At 35.8% G+C, this 25,688-nt stretch overlaps 1 protein-coding gene across 6 annotated transcripts in view; it reads left to right on the forward strand.

Annotated features, from left to right (window-relative positions):
• The window catches only part of LOC121233000 (nipped-B-like protein), a 174,071-nt gene extending 152,888 nt beyond the window's left edge, over window positions 1-21,183 (forward strand). For 5 of the 6 annotated variants that reach the window (XM_041121548.1, XM_041121547.1, XM_041121550.1 and 2 more), the window contains 17 exons: window positions 1,077-1,175; window positions 2,991-3,044; window positions 4,224-4,332; window positions 4,889-5,025; window positions 6,666-6,806; window positions 7,135-7,228; window positions 7,339-7,493; window positions 7,757-7,847; window positions 11,164-11,337; window positions 11,884-12,074; window positions 12,785-12,892; window positions 15,417-15,617; window positions 16,088-16,234; window positions 17,702-17,997; window positions 18,322-18,496; window positions 19,138-19,323; window positions 19,886-21,183. In XM_041121548.1, the coding sequence (XP_040977482.1) occupies window positions 1,077-1,175; window positions 2,991-3,044; window positions 4,224-4,332; window positions 4,889-5,025; window positions 6,666-6,806; window positions 7,135-7,228; window positions 7,339-7,493; window positions 7,757-7,847; window positions 11,164-11,337; window positions 11,884-12,074; window positions 12,785-12,892; window positions 15,417-15,617; window positions 16,088-16,234; window positions 17,702-17,997; window positions 18,322-18,496; window positions 19,138-19,323; window positions 19,886-20,251 (2,724 nt within the window). In that variant the 3' untranslated portion in view covers window positions 20,252-21,183. Of the gene's footprint in view, window positions 1-1,076; window positions 1,176-2,990; window positions 3,045-4,223; window positions 4,333-4,888; window positions 5,026-6,665; window positions 6,807-7,134; window positions 7,229-7,338; window positions 7,494-7,756; window positions 7,848-11,163; window positions 11,338-11,883; window positions 12,075-12,784; window positions 12,893-15,416; window positions 15,618-16,087; window positions 16,235-17,701; window positions 17,998-18,321; window positions 18,497-19,137; window positions 19,365-19,885 lie in introns of all 6 variants that reach the window. The other variant, XM_041121549.1, reaches the window with a different exon arrangement.
• Window positions 21,184-25,688: the final 4,505 nt, after the last annotated feature.

The raw sequence follows: 25,688 nt of genomic DNA on the forward strand, positions 1-25,688 counted from the left end.
TATGCCAGACTTGTAAGTTCTGTGTATAAAAATTATAAAGTATTAATCTGTGCTAATTTTGCATTAATTCTGAATGTTTAATGAATCAGTTATTCCCCCTAAAATGTTACTTATGTGATCATATTCTTTTCTTTGTGCAATGTATATGCAGAAGGGCATAAAACTAAGATTATGTGTTGAATCATAAACCTGACACTGATGGTTTTGGTTTGATTTGGCAAAAATAATTTTAAAATTGCTAGGTAATTAAGAATACACCTGTAATTATTTTGTATCACACTTTCAGTGGGATTTGAAATCTGCAACTTTAAAGCTGCAGCATATATTTTAACCACTTGAGATACGTTAATGCCAAGTGGCTTTCAGAGAAGACTGTTAATCAAGAAGTAGATGAACAGCTGGATCCAAGGTGCTGCTAGGAAAGGAGGATGACCTTGTTCTCTTTCCTCCTTTCCCTTGCCTTTCCAACAACCTCAGAAAGATGAGGCAGTATCTGCAGTATATTTTTTTATGTCTCCATGGATGAGGAATGCTTCTTACAACCATATGCTTTATAAGTAATTTGGGAATAATTAGTTTACTTTCCTTCTATTCCATCTTTTCCTCCATCCAAAAACATTGGAAGGGAACCAACTTCCTGTGTTTGGGTAGGGAGACTTGGCTTCTCTCTCTTCCCCACCTTGTCACAGCTGTTCTGAAAATGCCAAAGTAATCTACAATTGCTGCTAATTCTGCTATAGAAATTGTAATCTTGTGTTTGGTTGTCAGCTTCTCAGGGTACAATGTTTTCCTGAGGAATGCAAATTAGTGCAGGAAAGTGGTAACTCCATTTTCTGTAGCATCAGTTCCCAGTGATCATTTTAGTGAAGCTTGCTTAGAGGCCGGTATAACAGCTGTAATAGTAGATCTGGGTCTGTCTCAGATAACATTCTCTACAACAGTCTCACTTAGGTTGAATAATTCCTTACAAAATGTCATGTATCGTCAACAAATCTATTGTATGGATGTATTAGAAATAATACCTACATGCCGAGATAAGCTTATTTATTTCTGCTAATATTTTTTTTTTCCTTCAGAAATTAGTAAATGAGACATTCCAGAAGCTCTGGTTTACTCCAACTCCACACCATGACAAAGAAGCAATGACCAGGAAAATACTAAACATCACTGATGTGGTATGTTAAACAAATTTGAATTAAGTTGCATGCAAAATTTGATTATGTTTTTAGTATCTTTGAAATATTGTCTCTAGTCTTTTAGAATACAAAAAAATATGCAAGTAATTTAATTATCTGATGGTTTTCTTTATATGTCTCCTGACATTTAATTTATGCTAGAATTATTCATCTGATGGAACAGGCTGTAGGAATGCTCACTAATCTGCTGGCAGTGATAACTGAGACCACATTATATTCATCTTGTGTAAAATACTTGTTCAGTTAAAACACAACAAATTTCTGTTATATTTAACATTTTCCAGGAAAAGCTAGTAGCAGCATACAGTTAAGCCTAACTAAGAAGTTGTCTCTTAAAAGAAAAATTTCCTCAATTGATAACATTTATTTTGAGAGGTTAATAAGCTGTTTTAACAAATACAGGATCATGTTCTCACCCAGGGTAAACTAGTATCTGCATAATTTTATCTACTTTTTAGGAGCAGTAAATTGAATAGTATTTCTCAAAAAAAAAATATCCCTGTTTCAAATAAAATGCTTATACATTTGTAGTGAAAATGTGTTGTGTAAAACCACTGTGCTGAGAAGATATTTTAATATCAGTGTCATGGTTTAACCCCAGCCAGCAACTAAGCACCACGCAGCCACTCACTCACTCACCCCCCCCCACCCAGTGGGATGGGGGAGAGAATCGGGGGAAAAAAAAAGTAAAACTCGTGGGTTGAGATAAGAACAGTTTAATAGGACAGAAAGGAAGAAACTAATAATGATAATGATAACACTAATAAAACAACAATAATAATAATAAAAGGATTGGAATACACAAAACAAGTGATGCACAATGCAATTGCTCACCACTCACTGACTGATGCCCAGTTAGTTCCCGAGCAGTGATCCCCCTCAGTCCAACTCCCCCCAGTTTATATACTAGGCATGACGTCACATGGTCTGGAATACCCCTTTGGCCAGTTTGGGTCAGCTGCCCTGGCTGTGTCCCCTCCCAACTTCTAGTGCCCCTCCAGCCTTCTTGCTGGCTGGGCATGAGAAGCTGAAAAATCCTTGACTTTAGACTAAACCTTACTTGGCAACAACTGAAAACATCAGTGTGTTATCAACATTCTTCTCATACTAAATCCAAGACATAACACTATACCAGCTACTAGAAAGAAAATTAACTCTATCCCAGCCAAAACCAGGGCAATCAATTATACCAAGATGTAAATATCAAATAAAAGCACTCCCTTCACTACTTAAAATTATGGTTTTAAACTCCATCCTGCTTTTCAATATTTTTACTAAATGGTAGTGTAGTGTGCATTTTTCCAGACTGAGAAGTCAGTTGATTTGACTTCAGCTTAATTCACAGTTCTCCTGCCAATTCTATTTTGGAGCACCTGTAAGCTGTTCCTGACATATGATACCAGTGAAGGCTTAGTTTGTTTATATAAAAATATGTATATGCATATATATATACACACACATATGTTCATTTGTAATGTCAGGCTTGTATTTATGCTTTAATCTGTTCAAAATGTTGTTCTACGAAACCAAAATTTGGTTTACATTAGAGCCAGCAATCTCCAGTAAAATGTGTAGGCCTTGTGTTGTATGGGATACAAATTCTGGGATCACTTAAATGGTGAGAACTATTTTTCAAATGCAAAGGACAGTTTCTGATCTCCAAAGATATTGTACTGAATGTATACGAAAATATATCTATGCATGTTTACTGATCTTTTAAGATGACATCTGTATTGAAGTAATTTTTCTTCAGATGCCTTTTTTTAACCAGTTTATTCTCAAAACTACTTTTAGGTTGCAGCTTGTAGAGATACAGGGTATGATTGGTTTGAACAGCTTCTTCAAAATGTAAGTAATGAATTTTGAATGTATGGCACAGTCATTGTAAGAATTTTAACATTTCTTTTGGTATTAAAACACATTGAAGGGAGACTACAAGAGCAGTCCTTTACAGTAGACCAATTCATGCCCTTTAAACATCTGACCTTTTTTAAAATCTTCATTGGTGTAATTTTCTTTGTCTCCAGCATTAGTTTCTTTCTTTCCATATGATCTGTTTTAAAAATAGTTCACTTTTTGTTTTGGGGACAGTTTTTGTTTGTTTGTTTTTAATTTCATGGTCTCTTCAATAATGAGTGACATAACATGAAGTCCACAGCTAAGATACTTAATTCTGAAATGAGGCCTCTAGTGTAATATAGATTTTTTTTAAATGGTAGATAAGTGTATTTTCACATCAAATATATTTGTTACACAGTTTATAGAAGCAGTGAACCTTCAGAGTATAGCTTACTTCTACATTATATTTTACTCTGATTTTTCTAAGAAATGAGCTTGCTTTGTTTATATCTCTTAGCCTGTGTTATCTTTCTCCTCTACAACTTGTATGCGCTCGTTAATTTTCAAGCAAAATTAACAAAAGCACGCATGGGGGAATTAGAGGTCTCCAAAGATTTTACTTTAGCTTGGAGTGCCATGAAAATAGGTAGCCAAGTAAACCAAAGTGCCTCTTAATGCCTGCACTGAAGAAAAAGCTATAGTATGGGCTCAATTAAATTAACTGATTAAAATATTCATAGAACTATGTTTCATCTTAGTTTGATATTTTTGCTTAGTGTCAAAAACAACGTTCCTTTTGAACTTGCTTTTTTTTCTAAGCATTTTAAAAAGCTACCTAACTCCTTTTAGTTGCTGCTAGCAAGTATGACTACATTATTGTTTTCTGCATTATTTCATTAAGCATAAAGTTAGTTTTCATCCCAATGCAAAAATCAGTAGAACTGTTCTCTTCTGTCTTTTTGTCGCAGTTAATTTTTCTTTACTTCTCTTGCATTTTGGTTTGATTTTTTTTTTTTTTTTTTACTTCCCTTATTTTTTTCTTCACCACATAACTTTTATGGAGAAGTTAAATGCTTTTGTAGTACAAAATCCTTGTGTATCTGTAGTAATTGTTATAAAACCAGCATGTATCCTATATAAATGAATGCACCCTTAATACTAAATCATTTTCTGTTTCATCTGCTATAGCTGTTGAAGTCAGAAGAGGATGCCTCATATAAACCTGTGAAGAAAGCCTGTACTCAACTTGTTGACAATTTGGTTGAGCACATTCTTAAATATGAGGAATCCTTATCAGGTAATATTGTCTACAACCCAGTAGCTCCTTTGAATTTTATATGATACTGTAACAGTGGTGGTTCAAATTACTATCGCGAAAAGTTACTGTTACAGAATTCCTATTACAAAACTGATAGTAATGAATTATTGCATTTAAGTTCATTATGAACTTTTGAGCACTGTATACTAAAGCTTCCCTAATTTTCTCTAGCTAACCACAATAACAGAACTACTTTTAAAATAACTTGTTCAAACTTTTAGATCACTAAAAACAAAACAAATGTGGCAAGCTTTATTTGCATTAATATGTTCTACAGTTGTAATAGGAATCATTGGCTGGGCCAGTGTTCTGTGTACAGTAAGTAGTTTAAAAACTAGTGATGTCTTTGAAGCATCTTTGCTTCTTATTTCACATATTTTGTGATCACGTACAAATGTTAACACATTATGTTCTCATCTCTAATCCAATAAGAATATTCTGTATTGATCTTGAAAGATATGTTATGAAAGATATTCTTATGATGTTTTAGCCATTGCTCAAACATTACTTTGTATATTTTCTAATTTTTTTGCAGATTCTGACAACAAAGGCGTGAATTCTGGTCGCTTGGTTGCTTGCATAACCACTTTGTTCTTATTCAGCAAAATCAGGCCCCAGCTAATGGTCAAACATGCCATGACCATGCAGCCATACCTGACCACTAAATGTAGTGTAAGTAGAGAAAATTAGAAAATCAGTCTTTTTTTTTTTTCCCCAGATAATTAAGCATGGAAATTAATGGCTGTCTTGTATGCTTGATAAAATTGAAGGTAGGAAAAGAGAAATAAAAATTGTGTTTCTATTTCATGAGCATCATATCTTCTGAAGATATTAGGTTCTTTTAATGATCTCTGTAGCTTCTAAGATGCTGTTCCTCACCCTCTACCTCTGCATTTTACAGCCCAATGAAACTGAAACCTGTGCTGCCTCTTTCCCTTGAGGACTAAAACCCAGTTTTTCACCTGTTATGATATAATTTCTTAAAATTGTTTTGTTTTCTAGTCACAGTCTTAAAAGTAGTTAAGATTTAACATATGAATCTTAACACTAAAGGTATGGTTCCATAAGATAGAGTGATCTAACATATAGGAAATATATCAGAAGGAAAATGTCCGGCTCTGTCTGCTTCAGCACGTCACCTCTCCCTTCCCTAGCTATGTTTTTTTTGTATTCCCCTGTAAGACAGTTTAGCTCACAAAAATGGTAGAGAGCTATAATGCTGAACCCCCCACTCTGGTAAAATGGACCCCCTACTCTGAAACATTGCGTCGCTTTCTGCCATTTTGATTAGCACAGTTGGCTCAGTGAAGGTTGTGTTGAACCCCTGATCTGGCAGAAGGAGCAAGGCAGGATCATGCAGCCATGGCTCAAGGAAGAGCTTGGCTGGGTGGGTGGCAGCAATCCATTATGTTGGGTCAGCTGCCCAGGGAAGGGTGGGCTTGAGAATACTTGTTATTGGCTTAGCTTGTAGGTATAGCCTAGCATTTTACAGGTTCAGTCCTGGAGCATTCTCTAGGCACATATACAACAGACTTTTATAGCTGCTTCTGATCAAACAGTATAGGAAAGGGTTATCTGATTATTTACTTGCTGCAACATCTCTTTAGTGTGTTACATAAGTTTTGTACTTATACAGGTTGAGATGAATTGTAGAATTACCACCGTCAGCTCGAATATGTTAAATAGCTTGATAGTAGCATTTGGGAATTGTCCTATCGTGATTAGTGAGCTTGATTTGTCAAGAAAGTCATTTTCTAGCAGGATGTATATTTAATATATAAATGTTTTCCATAGATTCCTCACAATACATATACAGTCATGATAATGCAAAGCAGTAATCATTTTAAGTGTAATTTCTATATTTGTGTGCATTATTATATATTTTGTTTAAGCTACATTCAGCCACAGCACAACTTCATTTGTTGCCAATACCTGTTGCCAGATGCTGTGTGTTCTCTAGTGTGCATATGTCAGGAAGAGTTCCTAGATTTGTTGTAGGACTCCAAAAAATTATCAGGACCAAAAGTTTTCGGGTCTGTCACAGCCTTGATGAGAGGTGAAGTTCTGCTTCTACAGTTTTTTGTTTTGTTTTTTTCTTTTAAATCTTTACCAAATATCTTACATAAGATACATAATTGTATTATACTATTATGTAATTGTATTATATTAATATGTATTTGTATGTAATTGTATTGTATTAATATGTATTATGTAATGTTAATACATATGTATTACATAATACATATTCATAATACTTAGCTTATAGGTAACACAGCCAGAAATGTTAAATGTGATAAATACTCTTGTTTCAGACCCAGAATGATTTCATGGTGATCTGCAATGTTGCAAAAATCTTAGAACTTGTAGTGCCACTAATGGAGCACCCAAGTGAGACCTTTCTTGCCACTATTGAGGAAGACCTCATGAAACTCATCATCAAATATGGCATGACGGTAAGCTTTTAATTGCTACTGTTCAGTTGATTCCATTTCACATTGTGAAATACATGGTTTTGATTTAAAGAAAGGTCTGTCTTCATTATGAAGATAACTTTTGAGCCATGAAAAAATCAATGTTCTTGTTTTACTGGTGTTTGTATGTGTTGTTACTATATTTTAACAATTATAAGTTTGGGCAGGTTTTCAGAGCAGTCAAAGAGATGGACATTGCATCTATTAGATCGTTAGTTTTAGTTCTACATAGCTTTTTCCTACATAGCTTCACAAAAATCTCAGTTTTAACTTCTAAATATATAACTCATTTGTTCTTTCTTGATCCTAGGTTGTTCAGCATTGTGTGAGCTGTCTTGGGGCTGTTGTGAACAAGGTCACCCAGAACTATAAATTTGTGTGGGCCTGTTTTAATAGATACTATGGTAAGTAAAATCACAACATGTAATTGTCACTCTTCAGTTTTGGCTACAGGTCTTGTCTCAGGGATACACCATGATTAAATACTGTGATCAAAACTTTTATCTTACTGTAGGTGCACTTTTGAAATTAAAAAGTCAACACCAGGAAGACCCCAACAGTACAATACTTACTGCCAATAAACCAGCACTCCTTAGATCACTTTTCACTGTTGGAGCATTGTGTCGGCATTTTGATTTTGATCAGGAAGATTTTAAGGGCAACAGTAAGGTAAAATAACTTGTATTTACTCTCCATGTCTTATGTATATTGAATGCTCCACTTCAATTTGAAAGCACAGTATTCCTAGTCCCTCAAAGCTATGTATTTTTTCATAATGCATACAATATAGCTTTTTGGTTTGTAAATATATGGTTTTGCAAAGGCCGTGCAGTAAGATTGTGTTTCTCCTTTTTGATATTTATGCTTTTTATAAGAGATTAAAAACATGTTTCATCTTCAAATAGCTATTATTTTTGTTTTGATTTCCTCAGGTTAACATTAAGGATAAGGTACTTGAACTGCTGATGTATTTTACAAAGCATTCAGATGAAGAAGTACAGACAAAAGCTATTATTGGCCTTGGTAAGAAATATTAATACTTTTTATTATTCTGCTATAGTAAAAAAAACCATGCATTTCAGCAGGAATTCATTTATTTGTGTAGTGGCAGGGGACTTTGTTTAAAATCAAAGTTCACTGCATGTTTTATTTGAGAACTGGCTATAGAAATGTAGTCAAAGGGATACTTTGAAGTTGCATACTTCTGCAGCAGAGTGGATGCTTTTGACAGTGAATGCCTTTTTGATGTGTGACCAAGTCTTAAAAAGCATCAGGTTTCCAAAGTAATGGAGGTGTTATTTTTTTCCCACATGCAGGTATGTTGTAACTTCAAATCTTGTTTTTCAGTCCACAAGGTATGGTTAAAGAATAACTAGAAAAAATGCTGCAAAAACTTTGAGAATTTTAAGTGTAGGGGCAGATATTCTGCAGGAGTCAAGGGAACTCTGGCAGTTTATACCAACTGGGGGATGCTCTGTGAGATTTCACGAAGCATTGAGATGATGTCATAGTCTAAATATTACAGTTTGGTTTGGAATTTTGGCAGTATTTCAATTTTAAATAGATTCTTTATGTGAAGGCATTAGTATGGTATCTCAGTGACATGCAGTAGTGCATGAACTGCCATTGAGTGGTTTGTATCACATTCATCCTCTGCTCAAGGACCAAAACTGTACATGTGAGTGAATCTTGTTTGGGCAGATAGGGCTTGGTTTCTGGAAGAGTTCAGTTCATGGTTATAGCTTAGTCTAAAGAAAGTTATCTCCCATGCGTGTGAGCTTGCATTGTATGGTTTAACTGTGGACAAGAATTTGCCTCCTTATGCTGCTGTTTAGGTGGCTTTTTAGATATCCTGCTTCAGTTCAGGCTAGGGAGGACTCTGAGGATAAGGACTGAATCTTGATTTGATATTCTGTGAGGAAACCATTTCAGACAGCTGAGTGGGATTAATGGCTTTAGAGTTGCCTCTGTTGCAGGAGCAATGCTACGATGTTCTGGACTAGCTGGAGGTTTTTCTAGGCATTGTATCAAGATGCACAACACTTACTGTAGTCCATTCTAATTTAGTTGTCCTCTACAGAATATTGCATGTGGAATAGGGGCTGTCTTCCTAACCATAGACATGATTGCTTTACTCATGGATGCTGAGAATGTTGCATTTGTCAAAAATGTTTCTAAATTACAGACTGAACTGTGATCAGTTTGGGGGAAGAGGAGAAAACAGGGGTGGCTATCTGTAGGCATTCTTCAGATTTATTTTTTTTTTTCCTCTGCCCGTAAGCATGTCAGTCTTTATTTTAATTAAACCTCAGACAACTGTTTTCAGTGATATATTAATCTCATCTAAGTACTGGTTCTGTTTTGAGGGTAGCTGCTGGATGTACAGAGACATGGTAGGCAGTGCAAAGTTCTACCTTACAGGCTGGTAATTGACCCAAGTTGTCAAATCCATTCAACACTTGTGTGCAGCAATAAGGTGAAAATGACTAACAAGCTAATTCAACATTTATATACAGTGAAGGCATCACATAGGTAATTATTAGTGTGTCCTTTCAGTAAGGACACTCAACAGTTTTAGCCTTTGCTTTGGGATGTGTCACTGCTATTGAGGGATTAAGCTTAACTATAAGCTTAATGCTTACGGTTATGCTTCTCTTCCAGATGTGTACTTGCAAGGCAGATACAAAATTTTGTTAGTAATTTTAGCTAAACCTGTATGTATCTAACAGATAATGTCTTACTCAGCCAAGTCCAGTGCTTACTCATAACAGAGTAAAAACAAAGGTATGAAGAGAAGTGGTGTGAGGGCAGCCCCGAGACATGAAGTCAGTCCTTAAAGGAACACAGCAGATGCCTTTTTTCATCTCCTATGACAAATTCTTATGCCAAGTAAGATTTCTTCCCCGCTTACAGGGGATGGAAAAATAAGAATTTCCCTGAGAATACTGGTGGTTTTAGACTCTTTTAAGTAAGTGAATGAAGGAAAGAAAGTTATGGATTGTTACACATACATGCAAGTGCTTTTCATTTTTAAAATTAACCTTAAGAAATGGGTTGGACTTTCTCAGAGGTGGTCAAGTTATAAACATCAATATACACCTGTATAGAGTGCACAATTATACTACATACTCCAAAGAGGGGCATCATTCCTTTTTGTTTCACCTCTTTCCCCTCCATCTCCCCTGCCTTCTCTCCTCTTCCTGTTTTGAGACTGAAATGAGATCTTAAACACACTGAGGTCTTGTCCTAGACTTAGCCTTTACCTACACTGTTTTTTCTGTGTGCACAGAGCCAGTTTTAAAAACCTGACTCAGTCTTCCCTTTGTTACAGCCACTTTTATACATTGCTTTTGCATAATTTTATTTACTTTCATTTTTTTCCCCCATTTTTCTTTTATGTTTATATATTTTCTGTGTGTTCATTCAGAATCTTAGTTTCCTGTGGTCATGAAAAATACACTTAATGTCTGCTTTTCTCACAGTCTTAAAAAAAAAGAATCAAGTAGTTAAACATAGTTTAAATAGGGAAGTTATGTTCCCATTACTTTTTTTTATGATACTCTGTAAGAGTTTGTTGGCATCACTTCTAAATCTACATATGTGATCTAAAATGATATATACTGTCACTAATTTAGATCAAAGTTTTTATGAAATAAAGACTTCCCTGACTAAGAATAACCAGTTCTTTGTTAAGAGTAGGGCTGCAGCTAAAAGCAGTTCTATAGTGTGTATCTTCCAACAGATGTAGTCTTGGGAATGCTTCAGATAGTTTTCAAGAGAATACCTTAATAAGTATATGAATAATGACAGTGAGAGGTATAAATTTTATTTTACTGTTCTCACTATGTTTTTTTTCTTTTAAGATTTTATTTTTTAAATACTCATATTTATCAATTTTTCCACATTTGCTCTGCCTCCATATGAATAACTCTTCACAGTTTCAGCAGAATGTTTTTCTCCAAATGTATTAGAAAAACAATGGGTAATTTTTAGCAATGTTCCTCCCTTGCTCTTGGGAGACCTCCTAGTCATTCAGATGCAGACCAGTACACTGGACGTGCTTCCAGACCTGTATAACTCTTCTTAGTGCAACTGTCCTGGGTCGGCACCCCATCTTTATCTATCAGAGTCATGGCTAATAGAACTGTCATGGCTAATAGAACTCCTTATAAGCTTAGAATGGTGTCCATATGAAAAAGCAATACTGTTTGTACTAGAAAAAGCTATGCTGTTGGGAGGAGATAAATTTTATACCTCTATTTTGAAGAAAGACTTAAAAAGCAGAAATACAATTTCTAGATAATAACGTGGAATATTTCCTCTTTTCTTCCACCCTTAGGATTTGCATTTATACAACACCCAAGTTTAATGTTCGAACAGGAAGTGAAGACTCTGTACAACAGCATTCTTTCAGATAAGAACTGTTCAGTAAACTTAAAAATCCAGGTGTTAAAAAACCTCCAGACCTACTTGCAGGAGGAGGATACACGTATGCAGCAGGCAGACAGAGACTGTAAGTGTTGAGTTCTTCTGTGCTAATGAGGCATGCAAAACTTAACTTTCTTGCATACAATTACTGTATACATGAACTGAGTCACTTAAGATTGTTATCTAATCAATAATGTACACAAAGTATCTTAGAATAATTTTCAAAAATTCATTATGTGCATAGGTATATTGAGAAGTGTAGCTTATTATTTACTTTCAAGATGTATAAATCCTGAAAGCAATCCAGAATGCATAATTGCTGTAATGATGGTAGTAATACTTTTTATCAAAATCTTCTCTAAGGTTAATTTGCAGATACAAAATAAATTAAAAATAAAAAATTTTAAAAATTGAAACCTTTATTGAGGAACAAGACTTTAAAGTCATGTCTCTAGTTTTTTGAAGTATATTTGCTATCAGACTGTTCTATGTTTCATGAGATCATAAACCCATTCTAAGACAGCTGAAATGTGTATGTATTCTAAAGCTTAAAGATCAGTACGCATCAAATAATGGCAAAGTAAATGATTATACTGTGGTGAGTGTGCTATTGCTTTTGTCCTTTTTACAGGGAAAAAAGTAGCAAAGCAGGAAGACCTGAAAGAAATGGGTGATATTTCCTCAGGGATGAGTAGTTCCATCATGCAGCTATATCTCAAACAGGTCCTTGAGGCTTTCTTTCATACCCAGTCTAGTGTACGCCACTTTGCTCTAAATGTCATTGCACTGACGTTAAACCAGGGTCTCATCCATCCTGTTCAGGTATGGCAGGCTTTTATGATGGTGGTTTTTGTTATTCAGGTTTTCAGAGGTTTTTATGCTCGCTAGATACGTTTCTAGTTTTTCTCTTCCAGCTATGTTACAGTAATTTCTTATTGTAGCAAGGGGCCTTTACAGAAAGCATATTTTGAAATCTGTTTTATGTTGTTTAGCCAGTGAGATTCCAAATGCTGTATTTTCTTGTCTTTGGATCAAGATGTAAAAGCCCAGCCAGTGCCTAAAGAGCACTTAGAAATGTACATTGGAGCATATTTCCCCATGTCTTCCAAACACTATGGAATTCCAGAGTCAGTGTCAGAACTTTGGTTATCATCTCCATTATTCTTTGCTTACATAATATTTTTGTAATTATTTGTTTATACCACAGCCATTGTGCATGTTCAGTCATAAGTGGTGTTTTCTTTTTTTTTAAATGGCTTTTTTTTTTTAGTGTAAATTGACTTTAGAGTTTGAGAGAAATGGAAATACTACCTGAAACCTCACACAACTTCTATCATTTATAATGCTGGTCTCTTGTGTATTTTGTACTATTTGCTTGCAAAAAGTAGTCAGGTAGTAAGTTGCATAGAGCTTCCTATTCTAGTTTCTGCAGTAGTCAGAATATAACAAGAACAACAGTGTAATAGAAGAACAAAGAGTGAGAAAGAGGAGGTACAATGACTCTGAATAATCATTTCATTTGTTTTTTCAAGTGTGTGCCGTACTTAATTGCTATGGGCACAGATCCAGAGCCCTCTATGCGAAACAAAGCTGACCAGCAGTTGGTGGAAATAGACAAAAAATATGCTGGGTTCATTCACGTAAGTAATTCTAATTTATCATTTTACAAAATACTGTTATGTTCTCTGGTGACTTAACACTTGAATAGGCCTCAGCTGCAGAAAAAGAATATAAAGTAACAAATAAACAATAACTATAAGCAGTTGTAAAGAAGATCCCGACTCTTTCCCCTGTTTGGAGATTTCTGTTCTTAGAAATAGAAAGGATATAATATTTTGAAGCATCTCTTCCAGTCTAAAAAATCCTTCAATTTATAATTCACAGTAGTGTTTTCCTCACTGAATAGTACATAAGAGCATTTATTTGATAAGAGGCAAGGACAGCTGTTTCATAATGTTTAGCAATGATTTTCCTGTATCAATAGACTAGGGAAGAGAACACCTTGTAAAAGTAGAGGTCCTTAGTGTATATGTATTAGAACGTTAAGGCATCCAAGACTTTATAAATTGTAATCTAAGCAGAAGGAGCATAGGAAGGTGTTAAGAACTGAGGGATCTTGCTGAAAGGAAAATCTGAGGGCTAAGTGAGGACTTGTGGAGTTGTGGCATAGTGCCATTAGTTCTGCTTAAGATCTGAAATTGAGCTGCAGCACCCTCTCCTTATTTCGGAAGGCCCCAGTCTTGGTTCAGTGCATGTACTACATTGTGGGACTTCCCAAATCTGATTGTATTCCACTGAAATTGGAGCATTGCACTGTTCATGGCATCCAAACAGATACCTAATCCAGTAGGTGAAGGCTAGCAGATTGTGATGGGTTGACCCTGGCTGGTTGCCAGGTGCCCACCAAAGCCGTTCTATCACTCCCCCTCCTCAGCTGGACAGGGGAGAGAAATATAACAAAGAGCTTGTGGGTCGAGAAAGGACAGGAGAGATCACTCACCAATTACCATCATGGGCAAAACAGACTCAGCTTGGGGAAAATTAACTCACTTTATTACAAATCAACCAGAGTAGGGTAATGAGAAATAAAACCATATCTTAAAACACCTTCCCTCCACCCCTCCCTTCTTCCTGGGCACAACTTCACTCCCGGCTTCTCTACCAACCCCCCCAGTGGCAAAGGGGGACGGGGAATGGGGTTTACGGTCAGTTCATCACACGTTGTTTTCTGCCGCTTCATCCTCCTCAGGGGGAGGACTCATCACACTCTTCCCTGCTCCAGCGTGGGGTCCCTCCCATGGGAGACAGTCCTCCACGAACTTCTCCAACGTGGGCCCTTCCCACAGGCTGCAGTTCTTCACGAACTGCTCCAGCATGGGTCCTTTCCACGGCGTGCAGTCCTTCAGGAGCACACTGCTCCAGCGTGGGTCCCCCACGGGGTCACAAGTCCTGCCAGAAAACCTGCTCCGTGGGCTCCTCTCTCCACAGATCCGCAGGTCCTGCCAGGAGCCTGCTCCAGCGCGGGGTTCCCACGGGGTCACAGCCTCCTTCAGGAACCCACCTGCTCCGGCGTGGGGTCCTCCATGGGCTGCAGGTGGATATCTGCTCCACCGTGGACCTCCATGGACTGCAGGGGGCCAGCTTGCCTCACCATGGTCTTCACCACGGGCTGCAGGGGAATCTCTGCTCCGGCGCCTGGATCACCTCCTCCCCCTCCTTCTTCACTGACCTTGGTGTCCGCAGGGTTGTTTCTCTTTCATATTCTCACTCCTCTCTCCGGCTGCCGAATCTGCCTGTCCCAACTTTTTCCTTCTTAAAAATGTTATCACAGAGGCGTTACCACTATCGCTGATTGGCTCGGCCTTGGCCGGCGGCGGGTCCGGCTTAGAGCCAGCTGGTATTGGCTCTCTCTCGAACACAGGGGAAGCTTCCAGCAGCTTCTTACAGAAGCCACCCCTGTAACACACCACACCCCCCCCGCTACCAAAACCTTGCCACACAAAGCCAATACACAGATGAAATTTGATATGTAGGCAGCTGAGATTTAAGACAATGTATAGATGAACAGACAACTACATTGAACAGAAGCAGAGGTGGTATGAGGAGAGCTGGATATGCAGCCTAGCTAGAGATTGTTTGTTCTGAAACTAGAGCAGGAGCCTTGAAGTAAGTAAAATCAGCTGGAAATTAGAGAATATATGCAAAAAAACTCATTTCCTGTTTGTCAGTCCTATTGTACTAATATGGACTCAGTTGTTGGTTTCACTACAAGTGACATCACGCATACACATTTGGTAAAATATTCTGTTCACGTATGAAAACATTTCAGTATTCTTGAAAATTGTTTAAATTAGAATACCTGGCTGCAGTGGGTAAACAGATTAGCTGTATGTTTCTAACACAGAATTTACGGTGAAAGCAGTTCACAAGACATTTTGATCTCTGCCACAAATTCTGTTTTAATCTGTTTGCCAACTCAAAAGGTAGTAGTGCACCTTAGTGCATGTTTGAAAATTAAACTTCAGATGAGCATCCACTTAAAAGGAAAAAAGCTAAAAAATGAGCTAGCAGTTTCTGTTGACAGGCATTTGTTTAATTTTCCACTTTCAGTTTTACTGCTTGAAAGCAATGGTTTAAATAAAAATAAATACTTTTCCATTTCAGATGAAAGCAGTGGCTGGTATGAAGATGTCTTACCAGGTACAACAGGCAATCAATACCAGCCCAAAGGATCCTGTAAGAGGTTTTAGACACGATGAATCATCCAATGCATTGTGTTCACACCTATACTCCATGATCCGAGGGAACCGTCAACACAGACGAGCGTTTCTAATTTCTTTACTCAACCTCTTTGATGATACTGCAGTAAGCATCACATTTCCTTCACTTAAAATGAAAATAAAATATAGCATCACAAGCTTAAATTCTCCTTTTACAATGTATTTTTATGACATAATTATTGATAACTTTATTTCCGTAAGGTACTTTGCTTTGTAATATAAGGTATTTACCTATATAATAGAATGCATTTGTTACTTTTGCATCATTCTGTACCTTTCTGTACTCAGTTTGGATTGATCAGAAATAATGTATCTTCAGGTATGACTAAATTTTGCATATATACATGTTGTTTAGAGTGGGTTTGGAGGGTATGTAGATGTCATGGTAGCACCGTACCAGCTACTAGGAAGACAGTTAACTCTATCCCAGCTGAAACCAGGTCAGTATAATAAAATTTGTGATCATGTTTTTGCTCTAGACTGTTAGGAACACAGTGTATAAATCTAAGATATTTGTATGTATATTTATATGTACTTTTTTTTTTAAACTTCCAGAAAACAGAGGTGAATATGCTCTTGTATATAGCAGACAATCTAGCCTGTTTTCCTTATCAAACACAGGAAGAGCCACTGTTTATAATGCATCATATAGACATTACACTATCAGTTTCTGGTAGCAACCTACTACAGTCATTTAAAGAGGTATGTGCATTTATATTTTAGTATATTTATTATGGTGGCAACATAAGCTTCTCTATAATTTGGTCAGTTTTTCAGTGAATACAGTATCATTATTATGATATGGACCAGTAGTGTTACTTTGTAACCAGTAGTTAAAAAACAAACAACCCTTTCTGTTCTGGCCTGCATCTGGTAGATGCTAGTTAAAAACTTTCCTTACATTGCTGCTTATGTTATTAAAAAAGAATGATAAATTTTGAGATCTTAATATTAAATCTATATCATTCCCTAATATTGCTGAATTAATTGGAATTAATATTAATTGCATGCATATGGGAAGTACATGAACCCAGAATCATCATGAAATATTGGTTTATTTTGGTTGTTTGTATAATTTTAATAATAAAATCCAGTTTGCTGTTTCTTTTGTTGTCAAGTAGCTGATGGCAGTTGCATGTGTGTCACCTGGGAGACTTTAAATACATTGTTTATTGCAAGAAAAGAGTGCTCAATATGTCTTGTCTTAAGGTAGCATATAAGAACCCCAATAATGATATAGTATCTGTTGTTATGGCAATACACAACCCTGTAATAAAAAGGCCTCTCTTTCTTAAAGACTTCAGTGTCTTCATTTCCTGGACAACTTTAACAGTAGAAGGTCCAAACTGTCAGGAAACAAACCCATTTCTAGAATTTCCAATCTGACAAGTACAAGTCAGAGTTGATACCTGGAAGGTACACTGCTTTGAATTGTCACCCTACTAAAGTCGATTTTTAATCTGCTAGAAAGAGACAGTACATTCTTTAGATGGGGGACCAGTGTGTAGCACCAGCACATAGAGGATGAGATCCTACTTGGGACATCTTAAGTTCTGTGTTATGAAAAATCATACTATGTGCAGTAATAATGCAAGTGTGAAATTCTGTAGCTCTACAAGTAGTAAAACTGATTATTAGTAATACTGTATATGATGACTTGGGAGCTTCTCTGGTCAACAGTGTAATTAGTGTCATAGAATTTTAACAGAGACAAGGATTAAAACCAGCTTGGACTAGTTTGTACCAAAGTACATATGGAAATATATGTAACATGCAAAAATTATATTTAGGTGAAACAAAAATGGAATCTTCTTCCTGATTTATTGTATTTAGCCTTCTACTTGCATTTTACCTTCTCCACTAACAAACTTGAACAGTCTTTTTAAGAATAACATGCCAGTGGAGTACTTATTGCTTCAGTTCCTTCTGTAACCACCTTGCAAAAAAATGTAGACTTTAGATCAATTTTTCAGGGGCCTTGGGTTATAATTCAGCATCTTTTTGCCATAAATAATTTTAATCTTTGAATATCAAGTTATGAATTAATAACATTGTTCAGGGAATTCTTCCTAATTTAAGCCAATAATGATTTTGGAAAGATTTTTTAGAAACGTACATGATGCTACTTACCCTAATTTTGGAATGTGTGTTAACTTCTCTGTCTCACAGTCTATGGTGAAAGACAAAAAAAAGGAAAGAAAGCCTTCATCAGACGAGGAGACTGAGAGTGACAGTAACAGTGGTAGTGAGAGCGAAAGTGAGGAAGAAGCTTCTAAGCCTCGGAAGTTACGGAAACGAGTAGACTCTGATTCAGATTCTGATGAAGAAAATGATATAAATGCTGTGATGAAATGTTTGCCAGAAAATTCAGCTCCTTTAATTGAATTTGCAAATGTCTCCCAAGGCATATTATTACTTTTGATGCTGAAACAGCATTTAAAGAACCTCTGTGGATTCTCTGATAGGTAAGGATATTTAGATAATAGGCCATCTTGTTATCTAGTGAGTTCTTTGTAAGGATTAAGTTTGGAATTTGTTTTTTTGTTAAAGTTGATTTTTAATAATTGTTTAAGCAATAGATTTGTATAAGAGAAAAAACATAAATGTAATAGGTTGAATGTAATGAAACTTTGGCTTAGAAAAAGCAATGATTTCTTTTCTTACCAGGATGTCTTTTGTATACAGAATGTTTAAAATATAACTACTTACATTGAAGACTTTAAAAGCTTTTCCTTGAAATTGCTTTGGACTTTCCTTAAAAGCTCTTCCTTTTTGTTTTCTTTAAACAGTAAAATTCAGAAATATTCTCCATCTGAATCTGCAAAAGTTTATGATAAAACAATAAACAGGAAGACAGGAGTACATTTCCATCCAAAACAAACTCTGGATTTTCTGCGGAGTGATATGGCTAATTCCAAGATCACTGAAGAAGTGAAGAGGAGTATAGTAAAACAGTACTTAGATGTAAGTAAAGTTGCTTTGCAGAAAATCTGAAATCCTTTCAGACTAGGTAACACAGTATAAACTTGAAAGTAAATGCTGATGTATTGGATGAACATTTCAGAATGTTAAGTTCCTGGTAATCTTATGCAATATACTGATAACTCACCATTTCCTTTCAGAATTTTTAGCAGGATTATCTTTCAAAGTCTTCTAATAAATTTAAAACACAATAAAAATTAATTTCAACTAAAGGATATTCATCTTTACAGAGTATTTTCTAATTTCTGGTATCCATCTTGTATACCTCTACCATATAACTTGTTCATTTTATCCCTGACTCTTTCCATCATAGGAACAGAGACTAGATCTAGTGTATTTACCTTTTTTTTTTAAATTTTTCCCCCAATTCTTTAAAATATTAGCTAGAGAAAACTTGCAATTTTGGAAACACAGAAAGAAAGCTTTTACATATCTACTAGAAAATGAAACTAAAAAGTTTGTAGAACAAAACACAAGCTGTTGAAGTTTGAAGTTGTCTGCCATTTGTTTTACCCTGTTTCTTTATCTTTTCATTTGGTTTTATTTAATGTAGTGTGATATGAATGTCTATTTTTAAAGTTAGAATGTGGACTGATCTGTTTTGTTTTGGTTTTTTTTTATAGTTCAAGCTCCTTATGGAACATTTGGATCCTGATGAAGAGGAAGAAGATGGAGAGGTGTCAGCTAGCACAAATGCTCGGAACAAAGCAATTACCTCGCTGCTTGGAGGAGGCAGCCCTAAAAACAATGCAGCTGAGACAGAGGACGATGAAAGTGATGGGGAGGATAGAGGAGGAGGCACTTCAGGGGTGAGGCGGAGGAGGAGTCAACGTATTTCGCAGCGTATTACGTAAAATTATTTTTATGTGCTTATAAATGTCAGTCTATTATATTAAATGTACACCAAGTAATGTAATCCACATGAAAGAAAGCATTTTGTAGATAGAGATTCTCTACTTAACCGTTTATACAACTTTTGTAGAAAGTTTAACAGAAAAGACAATAAAAAAAAACAAACTAGAAAATGAGATTTATCCCGTATAAAAATTTATTAATTTTCCTTTGGAATGTACTGTGTGTTATCCTTTTTATTGTTGCCAAGTTTTTATGTAGCTTTATGATTCGTGTGTATATATAATTTTATATATCAATAAGAGATAAAGACACGGGTACAAATTAAGAGTATGTGGTTTTACAAGGATATGTTAACCCCTTGGCGCTGGCGGTCGCGGTGCGTCTCATTGCCGGCAATGGAATGTGTGCCGGGAAATCCCAACTCCCGGCGTCAAGGGATTAAAAGCAATAAAAGCAATAATTTCACTAAAGTTCTTTTGTGTAACACTTGGTCTTTTTTCCCCCCCAATGTTTTAGTCATTGAGAAGGTCAAAACGAAATTCAGACTCTACGGAGTTGGCAGCACAGATGAATGAAAGTGTTGATGTCATGGATGTCATCGCTATTTGCTGTCCAAAGTACAAAGACCGACCACAAATTGCAAGAGTAGTACAGAAAACCAGCAATGGCTTCAGTGTTCAGTGGATGGCAGGCTCCTACAGTGGCTCCTGGACTGAGGCTAAGCGCCGTGATGGCCGCAAACTGGTGCCTTGGGTAGACACTATTAAAGAGTCAGACATTATTTACAAAAAAATTGCTCTAACGAGTGCTAATAAGCTGACTAATAAAGTTGTTCAGACTTTACGATCGCTGTATGCTGCCAAGGATGGAACTTCCAGCTAATGAATTTGTACATGCAGCCAAATTTACAGAAATTGAAATAACAGAAAAACTTGAAATATCAACTTTCTGGCAAAAAAAAAAAAAAATCAGTTAAATGAAGAGTAAGAATGGAACCTGGGACGCAGGAAAACAGAAGGAAATGTTTGGTAAACATTTATGTGGGAGCTTCCTTCGCTGTTGTGCAGCAGAAACTTCTCAGTTCATTTTTACTCCCACTGTATTATAGTTTAACAAAAAATTGTTTATATCTTGAAAAAAACCTTTCTGTTTAAAAAAAATAAACAAGTGAATGTTGGAAAGTAGTCTGTTAATGTTCTTAATAAAGTGTTCTTGGAGTTTAACCTAGCAGCGGATGGCTTTCTTTAGCTTAGCCCAGTTTCCAGGGAAGCATTGTTTTTCCAGACTGTAAAATGGCAGAATCTCCTGGATATATAATTTATTCTGTTGAAGAAAAAAAGAAAAAAAAGCATGCAGTATCTATGACCTATCTGCAGGAGGAGTTTTTGTAAATGTAGATTTTGATGTATTAGGTCACCCTGAAATAATACAAGAAAAGGGATCCCCAGCAAATCTGGTGGAACGAATACTGCAATAAATTTTTTTACTTCTCTTTGTTACTTGTCTGTTTCCATTTGAATTTCTTATTGTAAAGATCTGTTTAAATCCATTTATATTATTTTGCAGTCTTTTATGTAAAATTTACTATATTAGTGGTTTTCAAAACAAGACATAAAATATTGTTTATACAGTTTGTATAGGCTGACTTCTGAATAATTGGTATCTTTTTATTTTTATCCCTTAAAGGGTGTAAACACAAGTTAACTCCAGGGTTTTATTGTATCCTGCAATATTTAGTATTAACTATATGATTTAGCACTGTGCCAAACACATTTTCAAGAGTACATTTTGATATAAAAAGAAACTATAGTTTATTCCTTGTATGCTTCAATTTCTTTCTAATGCTGTCCAAATGGTAATTTATGATAGTTTAAATTTGGGGAAAGCTGAATGACTATTCTGCTTGGGCTAACTGGCCATGTATGCATTTCTCTGGGTTAATATAGAGAGGTTTGTGTCAAAAGGAGATAGCTACCAGTATCTGAGGAGTGAATGGGTATGAGTCTGGGTAATTATGCTACATTCCTTCACAAATTAATTTTTAAAAAAATGTTTGTATATTAGTCTATATTTTACTAATTGAAAGATGTTTTCACATTTTGTAAATTGAAAAAATGCTATTGAAAGCTTTCAGAAGCATTTGTTTTGACTATGTTGCCACAAGCCTTTCGTAAGTAGTTTGCCTTTCTAGAGAGTAACAAAAGCAGCAGATTTGCAAACAGAAAAAAATCTAAAACTAAACTTTTTAGGGGAGTATTAAACCCTGCTGTGTTTTCAAATGTGTTTATCTAAAACAGGTGTTCCTCAATAAGTAAATCTTTCTCTTATGTTTATTTTCTTTTATGAATTTAATTTATGGTAGGAGGCTGTTTTTATGAAACTAGCTTGCAGAATTCTAATGCGTTATTCGATTTGTGAGGAATAGTAACAGTATTCCAAAATATTCTCATGTACAGAAAAAAAATTAAACTGAATTGATTAATAACTCCTCAGAATCTAGTTAGTAATTGTTCCCATGGGAAATGCCTTTTTGCTGTTTCACCACTGGAATTTTCTAAACAGAAATATTTTCTCACCTTTTTGTTTTCACTGTTCATGGTGTTTTCTTCACTGTACAAAAAGCCACATCTTGTGCTAAGATAGGTATTGTTAAAGTAGGGAGAAGTAGAAAAAGCAGAAATCACTCCTGCAGCTCTGGAAGCAGGACATTTTTGTAGCAAATGATGAAATACTGTATTTCTCAGGGCCAGGAACAGCTTTTATAGTGGGAATTTCATACTTTGAGAATAGAGGGGGTTGTATGACATGTCACATGTTACTAGTAGAAAGAGTTGAAAATACTTCACAAGGAAACTCCCAAATGGTTAAAAACAAGAATTTCATACAGATGCAGTCTAAAATGTTGTCACTAGTCTGTTAGCCATTTCTGATGCTATTTATATTAAAGAATCTTATTTTTAATAGGTAATACAAACGTTTCCTTGTTCATAAACAAATTGTTTCCTGATCATGTGGCTTTCCCGATAGCAGAGGGGTTTTTATTTCAATTTGTTTGGTATTTATTAGAATAAAATTATTAGAAAGAAATTATAATTAAACAATAGAAACCTGAAGTCTAAAGTTGTCTTAGTTGAGAGGATTTGGACCATTACTATATTGCATAATATGCCAAAGGGCATACATGCTCCTTGATGGGATCTGTTGGCTATAATATATAATATAGATTTCTAAAAGTAATTATAGATTATTGAATAAATTGAATAAGATTCTCACTAGTTAAAAGTTGAATTTTCCCCTTCTGTACTACCCAGAGTAATATCTAGTTTTGTTTTGCCTATCACAAACATTCAGATATTACTTACTATGAAAGAAAAAGGTAGCAGAGTTCATTTTTGGGAAACAAATTCCTGTTAGCTGTGTATAACGGGCTGATGATTTTCAGAGATATGAAATAGAAAGCCTGAGGCTGCAGCTGTAATCTGTGCAGTAGTCTCTGAGTAGCAGTCGTGGGTTTACCAACATGAACCACATTATTGGCAACAGCATGTACCAAGATAAGGGGTTTTTTTTACATAAAAAAAATTTTTTAAAAAAAAGTGCTGCAGTGCAGTAATTGATACAGTAACAGAATTTTACTCCTTCATGTTGACATAGCTTTGTAGTATTTTTTTCACTGCATGGCTATAGAGTTTCACATACATAACTATAATTATTGAATTTTTTTATTCTTACTGCTTTTTCCCTTTGAGTACAAGTTCTGTACATGGAAACTTGTTGCAGTAGCTTACCTAACCAAAGGGATATTGTCAAGCTTTTAGAATTAACACTAACCATATTGTACTCTTTAAGAAAACACGGATACTTCCACAATTTAAATAAATAAGAATTAAATTATTTTTTTAATCTTCCACTTCAATACTGTAAAATTGCAGAATAATTCTTGAGTATTTTCATTATCTGCAGCTATAAAAGATCACAATAGTTTTTGACAAAACTTTAATTACAAATAAGTATTTTTTAAATTATTCAGTAATGCATTTTTGTATTTTTTTTTAAGTTCTCTATTGCTTATATTAATGACTCTAACATGTATAAAGGTAGGCATGGGCAATATTCAGCATAAGTATTTTAGTGAGGTGTGGCCATTAAAAAGCTATTTAAGATTTAAGCCAAACTTTAGCCTTTGTTTTGCTGTTGTGTCACTAGTGAGAATATTGTTACTGTAAAATAATTGGATTGTGCTAAACATTAGCTCTAACATGAAATACCATGTAGCACTGAAATAGTTCTTCAATGTATTTGTGGCTCATGACAAAAAAAAAATTTGTAATTGAGTCTGACTCATCTGGTGCTAGTTAAACAGCAAGATGTTCTGCCTAAATGCAGGTGTTAATAATATTCCAGAGTAATGAATGGATCAGGTCAATTGATCCTTACTGTAAAGATAACACATTTTAACTCTGAGCCCCAGACAGATATTAATGGAATTGAACTCAAACAAACACCTAATGCTTTTGTTATGTGCCTGACACTCCTAAGTCTCATGCACTAGAAAGAGTGAGAGCCCAAGGCACAAGTTTTGCTTCCACTCACCGAAGAGCCACACTGGGGGTTTAATCCCAGCTGGCAACTAAGCACCACACAGCCGCTCGCTCACTCCCCCTCGGTTGGATGGGGGAGAGAACTGGAAGAGTAAAAGTGAGAAAACTCATGGGTTGAGATAAAGACAGTTTAATAAGTAAAGCAAAAGCCATGTGCGCAAGCAAAGCAAAACAAGGAATTCATTCACCACTTCCCATCGGCAGGCAGGTGTTCAGCCATCTCCAGGAAAGCAGGGCTCCATCACATGTAACGGTTACTTGGGAAGACAAACACCATCACTCCAAACATTCCTTCCTCCCTTCCTCCCTTCCTTCCTTCCTCCCTTCCTCCCTTCCTCCCTTCCTCCCTTCCTCCCTTCCTCCCTTCCTCCCTTCCCTGAGCATGATGGGGTGGGGTGAGGAGCAGAAAAGGCCTTGACTCTGGGTAAGCACTGCTCAGCAATAACGAAAACATCCCTGTATTATCAACACTGTTTCCAGCACAAATCCAAAACATAGCCCCATACTAGCTACTATGAAAAAAATTAACTCTACCCCAGCCAAAACCAGCAAACAAACCATAATCATACAAGTGTTTCCATATCCCTCAGAGAATTTGTCATCATTAAAGTACTGAGTTGTAATGGGTGAGTTCTTAATGTAAGTAGTAAGTTTTTAGATTTCATGGTTCCTTGACTAAATATTAAAGTTAATGTTATATACAAATAAATTCATAGTATTTTCATATTTCATTTATTTAAAATAAATGTTGTAAGAGCTTAGTTTGGATCCTTCCAAAATGAAACTTGCAAGTTTTTATCCTAGAATGCGCATACTTTGTTGATCCCTTTCTCATTGTGCTCACAATGCTCAAATTATACCTGAGGCACCTATAAGGCATCCAGGGAATCAATTTTTTTAATTATTCTGAGGGAATTCTTGCCAGTCTATGTTCAACCCATCAGACATAACTACGTAGTTTCTAGCTTCTACATGAGTCAAATGTGGTTTCCCACCTAATTTTGGACTTCTCTATATTAGGAAGGAATAATTTTCATTGCCATACATGCAACTGCATACACTACTTGCAGCTACCATGTTAAATGTCTCTTCCAAACATCGTCTTCAAAAAAATCCTTAACCTGAATGTTGGTTTTGGGGGAAGTGAGGGGGTGGGAGAGGTGAGTTTATCCTGTGCAGAACAGCAATAGCTTAGGCAACCAAACACCAGGGCAGTGGTTGTACAAATGTGTGGCATGCATTTCAGCAATCATCTGTCCAGGCAAGGGAGTCTACAACACTGGAGTTGTGAAAGTATGTTACCAAATAAGTGACTGTCTCAGTTACAGTTTGTGACAGAGTGGCAAGTATTTCTCAGTATTTCAGTGACTATTAAAAAAAATTTTTTTTGTTTTGACTTCAAAAGAGCTTTTCTCCATAACTGTACTTACTTAGTGAAGCTGTGTTGAAAGGCTCATATTTTTGTTTTGAAAACAAGTATCCTAGTTGCTAAAAGCTAGAATGATGATTTAGCTGATTTCCACTCCCACCTCCCCAGGGGACTGACTATTAAACAGGATACTACTTCTGTGTTTGTAACGTAGCCTATGTCTTTTGGAAGCTGTAGTTATGAGCACTAAACCATGTATAGTGCTAGGTTTGGATGTAACACACACACACAGAGCTTTTTTTTGTCAGCTCATTTTCAAAGCACTTCCTCCTTACCCTTCCCCCAAAAT

This window comes from Aquila chrysaetos, assembly GCF_900496995.4.
Source record: "Aquila chrysaetos chrysaetos chromosome W unlocalized genomic scaffold, bAquChr1.4 W_unloc_3, whole genome shotgun sequence".
NCBI classification, from domain to species: Eukaryota; Metazoa; Chordata; class Aves; order Accipitriformes; family Accipitridae; genus Aquila; species Aquila chrysaetos.